A 15,612-nucleotide genomic window follows, 5' to 3' on the forward strand; every position below is an offset into this window, starting at 1 on the left:
GCGGAATGTCACTTTAACTCCTCTAAACTCTGTCGTGGGGCAGAGAAAGGGAGAGCAGGGAGCATCATCCCATAGGGAAGAGAGCTGCTTCTTCCCTGGGGGTGGGGGTGGGGTGGGGGGTTGGCCACGTGGAGAGCAGAACTGGGCTCTTCTTCTGCCTTTTTTGGGGGGCCCGGCAGCCTCCCAGCCTCGGGCAAGAGGGATTCCCTGCAAGGTCCGCTCACCTCAAGGCATCGCGCAGCCTTTCGTTTACTGGCCCTCCCGAAAGGTGCTGGAAAAAGGGCATCAGCCAAGATGTAGCCCTCGTGGGAGAAGAGAAGGAATAATGGGGCGGTTCCTGCAGGAGAACCTGGAGGGCAAATGTGGGCTTGGGTTAGGCAGCCAAACCCACACCGCATGAGATGAAAACGTGTCCCCCCCCCCCAAGAGAGGAGGGGAAAAAAGGGGGAGGGAGAGAAGTGTTGCCATTTATGTTCTAAACATGCCCAAGTCAAATCCACCTCTAGATTCCCCGGCCCTTCTAAATTTTGGTGCTGGGTGGGGGCGGCAGAGCCTCAATGGCCCTAAGTTCCTTCAGCAGCTGGTGACCATGCAGCAATTCATCCCCTTGACCTCCACAATCGCCTCCCCAAAAGGGCAAGATGATGTGCAGGGGTTTCCTGCCCCAGGGGGAGAAATGGTGCATCTGCAGACCAGGGAAGGGGGCTATTTGAGGGGATCGGTGGCAGCCCCGTTTCCCCCCCAGGTCCTCCTGTCTATTCCTGACCAGCCCCACTGCCATAAAGGAAAGCTTGCTCTTGGAAGGAGATGCCTGCCCTGGCAGTCTGCCAACCTGCAACAGGAGACAAAGCAGCAGAATACAAATGTGTTTGTGTGCGCGCACGCGTGCATATGAGAGGAGGATGTCAGACTGCTGGGAAGAAGCTGGCAAAGCACTGCAGAAGGCAATGCGCGTTTCCATGGAGACAAAGGCGGCTCAGCCTGTGGCAGGAAGAACTGCTGCCCTTTGGCCAGCGGGCCAGCCACCACCAGGAACACAAGGCAAGGCAGCTGGTGGTGCCCGTTGTGGCTGGCAAGGCGGAGGGGCACAGTCCCCAAAGACACACTGAACCAGGGGGTGAAACACACACGCATGCACATGTACCCCTCGAGGGGGGCAGGCAGGCCTTTGCCCACATGCTGCCTCGCCCCCTCCCTGCTCCCTGCAACTTACCTTCCTCCCACGTTTGCAGTCTCCTCAATTGCTGAGGCTGCTCCTTCCCCTGCCAACTGTAATAATGGCAATCATGTTTGGCTTTCCCATGCCTTTTCCGCTGGTGGATATGAAATTTGGGAGCAGGAGAAGACCCTGAAGAGGGAAGTAAGACTAGCCAGGTTTTAGACTGTGCTGCGTTCAAATTGATTTGTGATCCGGATTTGAAGTGACTTGCAAATTCACTTGCTTCAGCTGAGAATCAAACCTAGCCATTCCTTTCTGGTCAGATCTCATGCAAATTGCTCCAAAGAAGGCTGAATAGGTTAGAAATTCAAGGTGCAGCTGAATCTCATCATGGGCTGCTTTTGGTTTCAGCCTGTGCTGTCATGGGACCCCGATGGAAGGCTACCTGAATCAAACCAAAAGTACTCATTTTTAAAAATTAAGATGATCCAAACATGTGAATAAACCAATTTTGGTTTTGGGATAACATTGTTATCTGCCATTGTTCTTCGCGCGCGCGCGCTAGAACCTAACAGGGATGCCTGGAACATCAATGGACCTGTCCATGAATATTTAATTCCCCTTTTCTTTGGTTTCTCATAAACCGTGACCTGGAGCTGTGCCAGCTGTATTTGAATACCCTCCTTTGTTAACAACCAAGTCGACACCTCCGTCAAACAGCATTTGCAGCTCTCCCTGGAGCTGCGAGCCATCACAAGGATTAGCAGGCAGAGCGTACATCGGCAGCTCTGGCTCCCATCCTCTGGAGATGCACAAGCAGCTTGTGCTAGTAATGGCTCACAAGTGCTGCTGATTTTCAGCCAAAACAAGTTATAATTACAAACCATCAAAGCCATGTGAAAATACAGTTGGACAGTTTAAGGTCCACGGCAGTTCACGGGTTCTAAGGAGAAAACAGAGAAGGTGGTCCACGAAGCTCTTTGTAATTCTCTTGCCATATGGAGCCACAAAGGTACAGTGGGGGAATCTTCCATTCTCCCATGCAAAATTCTATCCATTAAAACAGGACGATTCTTGAAATGCAACTGACCCAAACAAGCTGTTTCCATAAACACTGCAAAATACTAAACCAGCCTTTCAGCAAATAATGTGGATTACAATCAAGATTTAATGACTATTTGCAGAGAAGAATTTAGAAAATGTCGAACGCCCACAGCTGCAGAGTCACTCACATCCATCTTTCCCTCTCAATTACTTCTGCTAATTGGGGAATAGCTTTGTTCAAATGCAATTCACCTGATCACTGAAACCATCAATTACTTGGCACTGCAGATAAATCTAGTCTTGCTGCCCATGAAACACCCAGGGCCTCATCTGCATTCCGGACACACACCAGCAGCAGCTGCTGATCAAGAGACACCACGCGTCTCCTCTGAAGCAGAAATGTAAAAAGCTTCAATGCTGGTTGCAGGCAGGTTCCCCCCCCCCCCCACATGTCTACAAGTGATTGAAGATGCAAGCTCGCCCTACGAGGTGGGCACTGCTAGAGCTGGAAAGGAAGCAGAGGCAAGACTGAAGTGTGTCTACAAACAGTTGGGCAGATTTGCCTGGCAGCCCAGACTGAAGGCAGCAAAAACAGCTGATGAGGAGGATCAGAAAAGATGCACTGCGGGCGGAAGCCACCGTGCCTGGGACCGGCAGCCGGAGCCCGTCCTGGTGAGGCGAATCCTGTTGCAAAACCAGCCATGAACCCCAGCTGAGGCACACGACGCCTCCTGCCCCAGACCTGAACAGGGCACGCTGGGCCTGAGGAGCCTCTTCTGACCTGTCCCCCCCCCCCCGCAAAAAAGGAGAGGTTCCTCCAGCGGCCCCATCTGACGAGGGAAGCCCCTCAGGGAGCGGGGGCGGGCACATGAGGGACACCACTCTTCCCCAGAGAAGAGGCCTATTTGCACAAGCTTGCATATACCGAGTTCAGAGACCTAGGTGCCAATCAAAAGGACATTTGGCAGAAGTACTGTACGGTGCTCCTTGCTCAAAGGGCGGCGGTGGTGGTGGTGGTGGTGGGTAGAGCCAGGAGCCAGCGACTTGTATGCTTGCTCCTCAGTCCGCCGCCCAGGCACTGTTCAGTGCTGCTGATGGGCAACCTCGGGGCCTCTCCTCCAACTCCTGGGGGTTCCTTCCCTTTGATTAATCCAAGGTGAGCCAGACACCCCCCCCCTCCAAGCAGAGGACGCCTCCCAAAGCAGGACAGCATCCTAGCTATTCCCACCCCCCCCCTGAAATAGAGGATCCTGTGTCTTCCCCGGCAACCCTTTTGATGGGCTAAGAACCTGGGGTCAGCACCATGTCGGTGTGATTTGGATTATGAAAACGAAGGGGTCGTTGCTTCCTTTCCTCCCCCCCCCCCCAATTGAGAAAAGGACAAAATGAGACAGCAACTCATAACAGGGCATCTCTGCAGCACCAAGGGAGAGGAGGCTGCTCCGGCAGCAGCCGAGACCTTCCAAGTTGGCATCACCGTATGGAATAATCTTCCAGTCCCCGTTTCCTAGGGGAACGGGCTGAGCTCGGAAGAGGCTGCAGGGCATGGAGCCCCCCAGCCCCTCACAACTTCTGGGAGGCAAAGAGCAACGCCATCTTTTGGCAGGGTGCCACTACCCCACTGGAGACTGGGAAGTGGTGTGCAGTATTCGCGAGAACAGAACAGGGCACTGCCATCCACTGAGGTCAGCTATAAGGAGAGAAAGAGCTGGGCACGGCACCCCTCCAGGACGAAGCACAAGCTCCCGCCATCCACGGACCCAGCAAACGTGGACAATGTTGGATTGGGACCATGCTGGGAACCTGGGAGTTCGGAGCGAGAGGGGCACAGGGCCAGGAGGCAACACTGCAGACAGCTTGCCTGCTGCTCCATCCACAGGAGCAGAGAGAGCCCACAGCCCGCAGCCTGGGCAGAAGACTTGGGGAAACTCCCAACATGCAGCAGCCACAGGGAAACATGCCTCCTTCCGCCCACCGTTCAGAGGGGCCCTGTATGCTGCAACACAGCAAGGAAAAGGTGCTCGTTCGCTTTCTACCCACAGCTCTGAGCCACCCGGCCAGCCAGGGAATTCTGGGAGCTGTAGTCCCAGAATCTTTCCTAGCTCTGCCTTGCAACAAGGTGTTTGTTTTGTTTTTGTTTTTTGTCTGCCTCACAGACACAGGTACACTTGCACGCACATGGATTTGACCATGGTTAGGGAAGGGCCTGATCCCTGCCCCATTACAGCACAAGGCCTGCCCTTTGGCCCCACGTTCTCAGGGTGTGGGTTGGGCCGGGCTTACCCTCGGCCCCTGCCTGCCAGAGAGAGTGAGAAGGCATGCAGAGGCTGCTGATGCAGAATCCACCCCGATGCTCAAAGGTACAGCTGCATCAACGTTAAGTGCTCTCTGCTTGCTTGCTTGCTTTTATGTTTGTAAAGGAAGTGCCCTCTAGCCTAACTCAGCACAAAATGTTCTCCAGGCTGCAAAGCAGAAATGCCTCCCTCATCTCTGAGAGAAAAGGCTGAATAGAAACCATCTCCTGGAGATGTGTGGCTCAATGGAATACTGCAAAAGAGCTGAGCATCTTAAAACGGGGAGGGGCCAACCTCCCCGGCTGGTGGAAAGCACTGGGAAGAGAAGGAGAACGTCCATAGTTAGGCTGTCACTCTTGGTGCAAAGGGGTTGACTTCTGTGCTAACACGGTTGCGTGTGCCTTGTGACTCTGGCCTCATAAGACCATCATGTACACGTCAGCCTCACTGTCTGGCCATCTGGGCTCAATTCTCCAGGGTGCAGAAAGGGTGGCCATCCCAGGCCCGTCAACCAAGAAGGCTGCAGACGGCACATGCAAAAGCCCCAAACATCCCAGCGACCGGGAGTTGCATTTCTGTGTGTGCGTGCCCTGGCCCTTTCTCAGCAAGTCCAGCAGGTTCCCCCCCCCCCCGCCACCACCACAGAGGAGGATGTGCCAAAGCATCCGATGGCTAGAAACATCTCAAATCAGGACCTTTCACCACACGCGCTTGACCTCTCGGACAGACACAGCTCACCTCAGATGAGGAGCTAGACTTTCCAGTATGTAATGTGTGGAGTTCCATTAAGCCTTCAAAGACTGGGCCAGGTGGGGGGAGCAGCAAGGGAGATTTGAGGGGCTGCTTTATGGCAGGCTGAAGCCATGTTTCCCTTGCCCGTAAATAAAACAGTCAAGGCCTGCTGGGTCTGGGCGGGCAACCCTGGGGAGTCAGGGGGCCTTTGTGGTTTTCTGAGCTGTCATTCAGGGGCTGCAGCACAGGCTACCAAAAACCAACTCCACCGTTCACCTGAACCTCAGTCGTTCCACGTAACAGATTTACTTACTTGACACAACTACGCAATGGACAGAAAAGAACCACTTTGTACCAGAAACCTGCAGACCATCAAATATACATGTCTGGCTTCCACCTGGACTTCCACCTGGAACACACCACGAGTCCTGCTGTTCATAGTGAAAACAGATTAGATCACTTCTGTTTCAATTCAGCACGGAGTCCCGACCTAAAGAGTGAAATCCATCTTTTTCTGAAATTGCAATATCCACCAAACTAAGAGGGAAAAGCATCTGCATACTGATCAACTGGGACAGGTGGAAACTTAGGCATCATCTACCAAGCACCCTCAGAGGAAAAAACATTTCAGGCCAGTTTGTTAGTTCTCAGCTGAGGGAGGCATCATGAGTGATCTACATGTCATTCTCTGATGAGACGCCTCTCACAGGGTTTGGGTGGTAGGCCTGTACTTGTCTACAGACAGCTATCTGCCTTTAGGTTACCTGCCAGTAAAGATAGATGCTGATGGGGGAACTACAGCCTGAGACACATCCAGATGCCAACTCAGTCCTCACGTCTACTTGGACAACCTTGTTCCAAGACTGGACGGCGACGTCATCTACCACCCCAGGGCTTTTGTATACCCGTTTACACTCTGAAGCGATTTGTTGTTGTTATTAAGTTGTGTCTGACTCTTTCGGACCCCATGGACCAGAGCACGCCAGGCCCTCCTGTCTTCCACTGCCTCCCGGAGTTTGGTCGGATTCATGTTGGTAGAGTGACAGAGACCATTATTTGTCATAATCAGCCCTCAGAAGTTAACCCAGGGAGAACAGACTAGCCTTCAGCACAAAGGAAAAATGGGCACAAACTGGCCAAAAAACTGCTGGAACAATAATCTCCAAGGGCAAGGCCCAGATCCCCCGTGCACTCTGACAGTCTCCGCTGCCAGCGGTTGGGATTTCCCACCCCCCTTCTTCAGTGCTCTAAGGCGTTTCTCAGCCTTCCAGAACGGGCATTTGGGGCACACAGGGCAGCAGCTGCAGGATGGAAGAGCATCACCTACTCTAGAGGAGGCAGCAGGATCCTGTGAAAGGATGCCACTGGATCAAGTCTTCGATTGATAAGCTTGCTGAATGTCAAAGGTTCCAACAGAAAACAGCTGAAAAGAATTTGTCACAGAGTGGTAACTTAAAAGGGGAGCAAGAGCTTCTCTTTTTATCCTAATCAAACGATGCTTATCTGTGATTATCACCCAACCCCTGCCATTCAACCCCACTAACCTCAGCGGGTGTACAACTGTCTCATTCCCCATGGCACCATTCTCCCTTACGAGACTCACGATGGCTTCTCACAGTCAGGAAAGGAAAAACTTTCCCTTCAAGGCAGGGCTTACACCAACACATCTCGCTATATTGGCCACGTCCTTGTCAAGGGTAGATTCACGGCGTGTTTGGAATATAGCCTTCCCTTGGTTTCTTTATTAAAGTTGAGCCTGCAAATTTACCATGTGGATTAAGGTTCAATGAATTTTTTTTATTGTAATCCAAAAGTAACAGAACAGGGCTGTAATGCTTTCTTATTAAGTCCTCCAGCTGATATTTGTAAGCCAATACCAGCTTTTAAAACTTTTTCTGACAGGCAATTTTTAAAAAAATTAAGTGTGAAATTTTTCACAGTACAGTAAACTCCACCCAAACTAATTTAATGGTGGTTAAAAATAAGATGCCCCCAAATAAAAATAAAATAAAATTAAAAACCCTCTGGCCTCCCCTCCCCCCTATTACATGGTCACAACTCACAAGTCTGTACAAAATGTTCACTTTATAAAGCTCTGATGTAAAAATCAAATCAAGCAGCAATTGTGTAAGTGCAGCCACAGGGCCTGTCATGGCATTATTTACAAGGCTTGTGTTTATATTATAGCAAAATTTCCGACAGGTGACTTGGTCAAGTCCGTCGCCTGGCCTCCCCTCGGCCCTTTCTAGACAGTGACAGGTTTTGCTTTTTGGTCGTCTCTCTCCTTCTCTTTCTCCTTGTCTTTGCTCTTCTTTGACTTCTTCTTCTTGTGTTTGTGTTTTTGGCTCTTCTCGGCCTCGGACTCGGTGCCGGCGTGCTTCTTGTGTTTCTTGTGCTTCTTGTGCTTCCTGTGCTTCTTCTTCTCCTTCTTTTTCCGCTTCTTCTTGCTGTCCTGGCTGTCAGCGCTGCTGGCGCTGCTGCTGCGGCTCCGCCCCTGGCTTCCGGAGGGGCTCTGGCTGCGGCTCGGGCTGGGGCTGCTTTGGCTCTGGCTCCCCCCGGGCTGGGTAGCCAACGCTCCCGCCGCAGGGGCCTCTTTGACAGGCTTGTCGGTGGCCCTCTCCTTTCCATCCCTTGCGTTCTTCCCTGGGGAATCTTCCGGTTTGGCTGATCCATTGCTGTCGCTGTCACTTTCATTGTAGTCTGGGACAAACGCGGCCTCGTCGGTTTCCCGTGTTGGGTCCGAGGAGAGCCGGGAAAAGTGGCTCGGCTGAGGCTTTGGCTTGGCTCCGCTCTTGTCATTCTGAAGGGCCCCTGGCTCCCTCACCTCCGGGGAAGGCCGCCTGTGTAAGGACTTGCTCCCACCCATCGTCCTCTCTTTACTGCTCCAGGTCTCGGAGGACGGGCGCTTCTCCCTTTCTTTGCCTAATCCCCTTTCCTGAGACTTGTGCTGTTCTGCGGAGCGCCTGGACTCATACGTCGTTTTGTGATCGTTCTGCCTTCGCTCCCTTGTGGGACTGTAACTGCTCCACTTCACATCCCAGGGATCCTTCTTGGTCTGTTCTGCTCTCTCTTCCCTGGTCTTACTACTCTTCAGGCCAGACGTGGCAGAATCCCGGGTACGGGAAGGGGAGATCTTCTTCCGTGCCGGATCACTCCTGTCATCTCTTCGCTTAGCACCTGAAAAGTCCCTGTTACTGCTGCTATCGTAGTCATATTTTTTGTCCCGGTTTGGAGTGAAGTCTTTAGCAGAGGACATGTGAGCAGCAGCAGTAGCAGCATCATGCTTATCGGGACCCCTGTTCTCTCTGGACGAGTGGGAAGAGCTGCTCTTTACAGCGCCTTGCTCGGCACTGTGTTCAGAACGCTCTTTTTCAGGCTGGGCCCCGCTCTTCCTTTTCTCCAAAGCCTCCCTCTCCGAGGTCGTGTGGTCTCTCTCTTTGGCTTTCCCTTTTTCATTAGATGTCAGGCTTTTGGAACTCTTGGGCTCAGGCTGCGAGCTTTCACGCCCAGTTTCTTTTGTTGCTGCTCTCTGGTTTTTCTCTACATGCTCAGGATCCTTCTCACTGTATTTGAGGGAGCTGGAGGGCTTCAAGCTGCTGACATTTTTGACAACACTAGTAGGTTTCCCAGCAGCAGAAGGAACCTGGGCGGGTTTAACATTGTCCTCTTCCTCTTCCGAGTCAAAATCGTCTTTGTCCCACTTGGACTGTGGAACCTGGATCATGATGATAACATCTTCGGCAGGGGCTGTAATGTCATTGTTGTACTCTTCCATTGTCTTGATGACCGTTCGCTTTGTGTCTAGTTTATCTTCGGACTTCCTTACAGGGCTGCCTCCAGCAGAGCTCGTACTAAAGCGGGGGGGGGGGGGGGGGAGGAGACACAAAGCACACACAGCATTGTTAAGGGAGCTGTCAGTTCGACTCAAGATGCTTTTGCAGCGTTAAAGGTTCCAAGCAGTCCTCTGCACAGGGAACTGACCAGGCAATATTTATCTCACTCCAGGGTAGTTTTCTTAACAAGAATGTGCCCACTCCCTGAGAAAACCAGGCTTCACAACCAGCCCAAATTCCTTCTACTGTACATTCAAAGCTTCAGGGGACAGAACCAGCTCACAGTGCTCCAGACCTTTACGCCCAATTCCAGATTGCCAGGCCAGGCCATGGCTAAATCAAAGTGACTCTAGAGTGGCTTGTGAGGGATGCAATTCCTACTTCCCTAATGAGTGTCCGTGACGAGCTAACACTCAAAGATCAACTGGCATACCATCCATCCTATAGCCGGTGCAGCAAGCAGCCAGAAGGCAAAAAGGCGCCAAGAGAGAAAGCACCATCACAAAATAGGCTGAGCCTTAAGTGGAGGGAAAAATCAAAGGCTGCAGCTCAGTTGGGACTGTTTTGAGAGTGGAAGGCAAGTGATCTGTATCAGAAAACAGGGGCCCAGTTTGGTTCACAAAGACTACGGTTATTCTGCTACCAGCGTAACTGAAGACAGATCACACGTTGCCTCCCAAGACGCAAGAGATGGCTTTAGGAACCCACACCCATTTTTCACTGACATAAAAAGTTACCTGGTATAATCCACCAGTGTGGAACCAGACCCGTCAGCTGCTGCCATTTTCCTCCTCAGCTTTCCTTTGGGTTTTTCTTGCTTTGTTTTGCTACCGGCTGGCTCAGGTTTCTCAGCTGAAACTTCTTTCACAGCAGGGATGTTCTCGGTGCCGGCAATCTTTTTGCCAGTTTCTCTGTTCAGCTTAATCTTTTTTGCCGGAACGACAGGCAAAACCGTTTTGTCCTTTTCAGGGGTCCTCTCTGCTTTTTCACCTTCTGGCTCAGTTTTCCCCTTGGGCAAAGGTTTCAATTCTGTAACGTCTTGCTTTGAAGTTTTTGAAGAGATGGTTTCAGGGTCTTTATCTCCTTTCTCCTCCACTTTTCTTTTTCTTTTCTCTGATTTTGCATCTGCTGGTTTATTTTTGTCTATGGGCTTCTTTAACTTTTCCTCTTTGCTGGGCTGCTTCTCCTGCTTAATTTCCTTGGGGTGTTCTTTCTTGACTTTCTCCTCCTTGGCCAATCTAGTCTCTGGAGGCTCTTTTACACCACGGGAATTCACTTTGCGTGGTGTACTAAGTGGCTTCTCATCTTTTTGAGAGGACGGCTTCGTACCATCAGCTTTGGCCGGCTCCTCTTTCACCTTTTTTGCAGGAGGGTCAGGCCGTGGCGATTTTTCACGATCAGCTTCTGCTTTTTCCTGGGGTGCTTTGGCCGGCTTCACCTGCACCTCTTTCTTGGTTGCGGCAGGACCTTCTGTTTTCCGTTTTGTCTTTTCAACTTTGGCCTTTGGCTTCTCTTTCCTTTCTTTGTCCGAAACGGGTTTAAAAGCCACTGAGTCTGCTTCCATGGGCTCGTCCCTGACAGGGGTAGCATCATCCCTGCTAGAAAGCACAAAGAGTGGGTCAGGTTTGCTCTCTTCCGCCGCGGCGGCAGGGTCCCTGGGCTTCCGGGAGCCTTCCATCAGGTCAGCACTTGGGAAGCCTTCCCCCTCTTCTCCCTTTCTTCTCTTCCGGTGCTTCTTGTGTTTGTTTCCCTTCACATCTCCAGGTGGGTTTTCCGCCTCCTTCTCTTTCAGTTTCGGCATATCTTTCAAACCGTGACCTTCTCTCGCTGTCACCTTTTCAGAGTAGCCACTGCCGATGTTTCGATTTCGATGGCCTAGCCCACCAGGGTATTCCTCTCTACGGCCACGGATATAGGGGGAATTCTCGCGCCTTGGCCCAGAAAGGCCAAACCGTTCTGGGGAAAAGTTCTCTCTGTTAAGCAGGGGGCGAGGCTGGGCCCCAGCGGCAAAACCCTTGCAGTACTTCTCATATTTCTCACACCAATCTCTGTAGCAGTCCCAATTGCGGTACCTCTCCTTCTCAAAGGGGTCTCTCATCTCCACCGATCTGCCATAGTAGGCCTTCATGTCATAAAGGGGCATTTCTCGATAGCGACCAAAGTACTCTCTTTCCCCTTCTCCCTGGGGAACGGGGTGCTTATTGGGAGACTGGCCTCTGTACACCGGGGACCTTGATCGTGAGTGATACCTTCTGTAGGGCGGCGACCGAGATCTCGAGCGATGATAGCCGTGGGATCTCGACCTGGAACGGTAATTGCGACTCTTACCCCGGCCTCTCCGTGGGTAGGGGGGCGAGCGAGAATAGGACCGGGAGTGGGACCGGCTGAAGGACCGAGAGTACGATCGGGAACGAGAGGAACCGGATCTTGACTTGGAGTAGCTATAGGAACTTCTTGAATAGGAAGATGCGCTGTAGGGCGATTTGGACCTTAGGAAGAAAATGAGAAGAAGAAGAAGAAAAAGTTTGTTTAACTACAGGTCTTACTAGCTGTGCATCAATTTCAGGGCACAAAGAAGACACAGCCAGCCATCTATCTTCTGTCCAAAAATTCTCCCAGCATTGAGCAAGGCAGAAGACTAACGGACACAATTCACAGTGGCAGTCTGGGGAAGCTTTGGGATTTCTTCAAGATCCTAAATAATGAGCCCCTCAGCCATGGTTCTCTTTAAACTTTTATTTCTTAAAACCTTTGAAAAACATTTCAACACTGTATTGTTCTTCCAAATGTAGGGTGGGGGTGTGAACAGGATTTTAGCCCATCAGCTGCACTGCAATCTGCACTGAAAGAGAATTAATTGGTATCCTGCATTATTCCCACCAGTCCTGCAACCCATATAAACACATAAAGCCACGTCAGACCACTAATGCACCCATCCCAGCACCATCTACTTTAAGCAGCTACAACTGACCCCATCTTGATCACCCACAATCCATTAAACAAAACAAAACAACCTCCTAGAAATAGAAAGGACTAAACTAGGGAGTTTCCAAATCCAAAGCACGCCACACACCCCCATCCATCTCCACTGGTATCAATAACGGACACAATAAAGAGAATTACCGGGAGTAAGAACGCCTGCGTTCTTTCTGGATTTTTTTATATTCCATCAGTTCTTTAGCAAAATCATTTGTAAATTCATCAAGCTTCGACTTTTTCTTTTCCCTGTTAAAATAAGAAAATGATTGTGACATGAAGCCACAGCGATCTGTCAGAGAAAGCATTAAGAGAACCATGCCAGCTTGGAAAACGACACTGCATGCACATGAAAATGAACCAACTACTAAAAATAAAAATTTAAAAATAAGGGGGGGGGGGGAGAAACAGCACATCCACGAGACATGTCACGGCATTTGGTTAGATTCGTATTTCTGTAGGTTTTTAATCTGAAGGGTTATTTTCACTGGCAGCGAACATCCACATTTGAAACCTGGCGTTTTCTGTCACGGTGGCTTCCCAGCACATGTGCCGGGAATGTCAGTACAGTCAGTTACATTCCACTGAAACAGACGGAGGAAACAGAATGAAACTTCATTCAGAGCCAGATACTTACTCCTCTTTCAGTCTCCGCTGCTCTCTGTAAAACTCCTCCCTAGATAAAGGAGGTGCCTGTGTCGTTGGGATGGCATTTGAGTGAGCCGTTGGTACAGGTGTTGGTACCCAAGGTGTTGATATGTTTGCTGGAGCCGGGGGGTATCCCGGAGGGGGGACAGTGTACCCGGCAGGTGGAGGTTGGCCCGGTGGAAACTGAGGAGGAAACTGTGGCGGAGGCACCCCCGGTGGAAGAGGAAGGGCATGAGGAGGTGGCGGAGGAGGAGGATACAAGGGAGGAGGCGGCACCGGCACAAAGACTGGGGTTGAGGCTGGCAATGTTGGGGCCTGAGTCCTTTGTGTGCGGTCACTATGCGGGCGTCCTCGGTTTGAACTTCTAAAGAAACCCAAAAACACGTTGTCACCGAGCGTTATATTGGCCCCTTGTTCGCAAGAGAGGGGTGTGAAACAGACAGGCCCCCGCCCTCTGCAGAACCTGCCCGCCTTGCCTCACAGCTTGCCCTGTTCTGAACGGTTCTGCTGGTGCCCCTCCGCTCTGCCCACTGGCAGAGGCTCCCAAGGCCTCTCCCAAAGAGCCCTCCCTTCTGCACTCTGTTCTTCTCTTTTCAACCTCCCACTGATGCTCTTGAATCTGTGATCCCTACAGCATTCCAGTTATTGACACAGGGTTGAATCACCAGTTCATTGGTTTTTGCAGTGTTAGGAAGATGATGATCAGGGAGCCTGGTCCTCTGACTCAGGTCTGGTAACTAGAGCCAGTGCTGACATTAATGAATGCTACCTCTTCTATCCCTGCCAATGGCCGGTTACTCAAACTATGGAAGCTGCCTTCTGAAATTCAGCATTCGGCTGCATACAAGCCAGGGCAGCTTCCTCTCCATTTTTGCCTGGTGACTGTTTCAATGTGTTGTTTACTACTGAACTAGATCTCCATAATATATTTTAATGGGCATCCTTAAGGCAGCATCTAACCGTCCCTGTAGAGAAACGAAACAGGCATGCTTCCCCCACACAGGTAACCAAGAGTGGCTGAATATGCTTATCACATTCTAAACTTGCTGTTAAATCTAGAAATATCTAACCTTCTGAAGATATACTTACGGCTCCCAGCTTGACCTACTGCCTGCAGAGCGAACAGGGTTGGTTCTCACTGGCTGACCTACGTGGGGACAAAAAGGACAATTGCTTTAGGTCTATGCAGAGGGACCACCGTTGCACCAAACAGCTGGGATCAAAGTGATGGCACTTACCCATGGTAGGTATGGAATGCCCATGAGAGCCCAGCTGCCCTGACAAGGCTGGCTGTCCAAGCACAGGAACCTGATAGCCCTTCAGGGAGAAAAGAGAGTAAAATGAGGGGCTGCTACTGTTGAGATACACAAATGAGTTCAGTTCAGAGACAAAGTTTACCTTTTCCTCCATCAAAGGATTAATTGCCAATGAAGGTGGTTTTGTGTGATCTGAGGCAGACAATGTAGCAGCAGCTGGTCCAATGTTATCATCATCACTGCAGTGAAACAAGAAAAATCAAGGTTAGAATGGGTGCCATGAAGCCACCACTTCATTCTAAGATGCACTCATAAATAGCAGGAGAGTCAGAAAGCAGAAACCTCTAAAACGGCCCTTTTCTAGCTGACATTAAATGATTCTACACCTTGAAGATAGGCCTCAGCTCATGACTAAGAAAGGCAGCTGAAGTGTGCGCTCTTCTGGAACCAAGGGAGTAATCTTTCTCTGAACTGATCCACTTTGCCTCTAAATGTCTTCTGAGTAACAGGAAATATGCAAGAAAGCACTCAGACGGGTCAGGTTGGTTTCTAAGCATTAGACCCAAGACCACTTGGGCCATGGAGGGTGCAGATGTAGAAAGACCACATTAGACCCCTGGGCTGGAGATCCCCGTTTTATAAGCTGACTCACCGGAAAGGTCCTTCTGGTTTATCACCTCGAACTGCCATCGATATGGATGCAGGAACGTCACTAGTGGATGCAGCAGCAGGCTGACTTATGGGCAACGTGGCTGCTGACGAAGCTGACTGACTGGGAGCTATTGACAAGGTGAGGGAGACAGCTGTGTGTCCGGGGGCAGAAGTGGCTGGAATTATGAGGGGATCCTGCTGCCTGGAGCCCATGGATCTTGGGGTGGAAGGAACATTCCGCTGAACTGCCTGTCTAGGCAGCTGGGTCTGCTTCCGGAGCCTTTTTGTGTAGCCAGTTTCATTTTTGAAGTTATTTACAGCCTAAAGGGGGGGGGGGGGAAACATTAAGCAAAAGAAATTAACCAAAACATCAAATCTTCCTTTCATAATAGGAGTAACACGTATGTGCTTTGGTAACAAAGGCCATTATTTCTTATTTGAATGGGGCAGCTAAGAAGTCTTGAGTAACTGTTCAATCTGGCTGTGGACTGCACAGAGGGAGAGAAGCATTTCAGCATCTGAGCTGGGCAGTAACAAGAATAACAAGCTGGCCTGACCCTATTACACTCTCTTCAACCTTTCCTGGGTGACCTCTCCCACCTAGATTAATAAAGTAGCTTAAGAAGAAAGATGATATGAAATTACCTGGCGTAAAAATTTATTGGCAATTAAAGCATCAGGTGAAACATCTGTCTGATGACAAGTAGGGCAGGTATGTTCCTCGGATTCGAGTAATGATGTTCTGATACCTGTTAACAGTTTTTAAAATATGATGAGAAATGCACAGAATGTGTTCTTGTATCATACAAAGCACATTATGGAACATCTTGCAACCCGTTATGAAGTTCTCTAGCCTCAACCAAGGCATCACAGCCTCTCACCCATTGCAACTAAATGGCAGAGCTAAATAACTATCTGTTGGAGAGACCCATTGCCATGGCTAGGATCCAAGCATCGCCCCCCCCCAAACGTCCTCTCCTTGAATGCCATCCTAAAACATGAGAGATTTTTCAGAGAGG

At 50.5% G+C, this 15,612-nt stretch overlaps 1 protein-coding gene across 1 annotated transcript in view; it reads right to left on the reverse strand.

Moving 5' to 3' along the window:
• Positions 1-7,005: 7,005 nt before the first annotated feature.
• The window catches only part of RBBP6 (RB binding protein 6, ubiquitin ligase), a 28,658-nt gene continuing 20,051 nt past the window's right edge, over positions 7,006-15,612 (reverse strand). Inside the window, exons 9-17 of the mRNA XM_072982658.2 lie at positions 15,239-15,342; positions 14,595-14,914; positions 14,085-14,181; positions 13,925-14,003; positions 13,776-13,833; positions 12,676-13,050; positions 12,186-12,287; positions 9,800-11,551; positions 7,006-9,080 (exon numbers count right to left, since the gene is read on the reverse strand). Coding sequence (XP_072838759.2) covers positions 7,475-9,080; positions 9,800-11,551; positions 12,186-12,287; positions 12,676-13,050; positions 13,776-13,833; positions 13,925-14,003; positions 14,085-14,181; positions 14,595-14,914; positions 15,239-15,342 — 4,493 coding nt within the window. The 3' untranslated portion in view covers positions 7,006-7,474. The remainder of the gene's footprint in view (positions 9,081-9,799; positions 11,552-12,185; positions 12,288-12,675; positions 13,051-13,775; positions 13,834-13,924; positions 14,004-14,084; positions 14,182-14,594; positions 14,915-15,238; positions 15,343-15,612) is intronic.

Source organism: Pogona vitticeps, chromosome 13 (genome assembly GCF_051106095.1).
Source record: "Pogona vitticeps strain Pit_001003342236 chromosome 13, PviZW2.1, whole genome shotgun sequence".
NCBI lineage: Eukaryota > Metazoa > Chordata > Lepidosauria > Squamata > Agamidae > Pogona > Pogona vitticeps.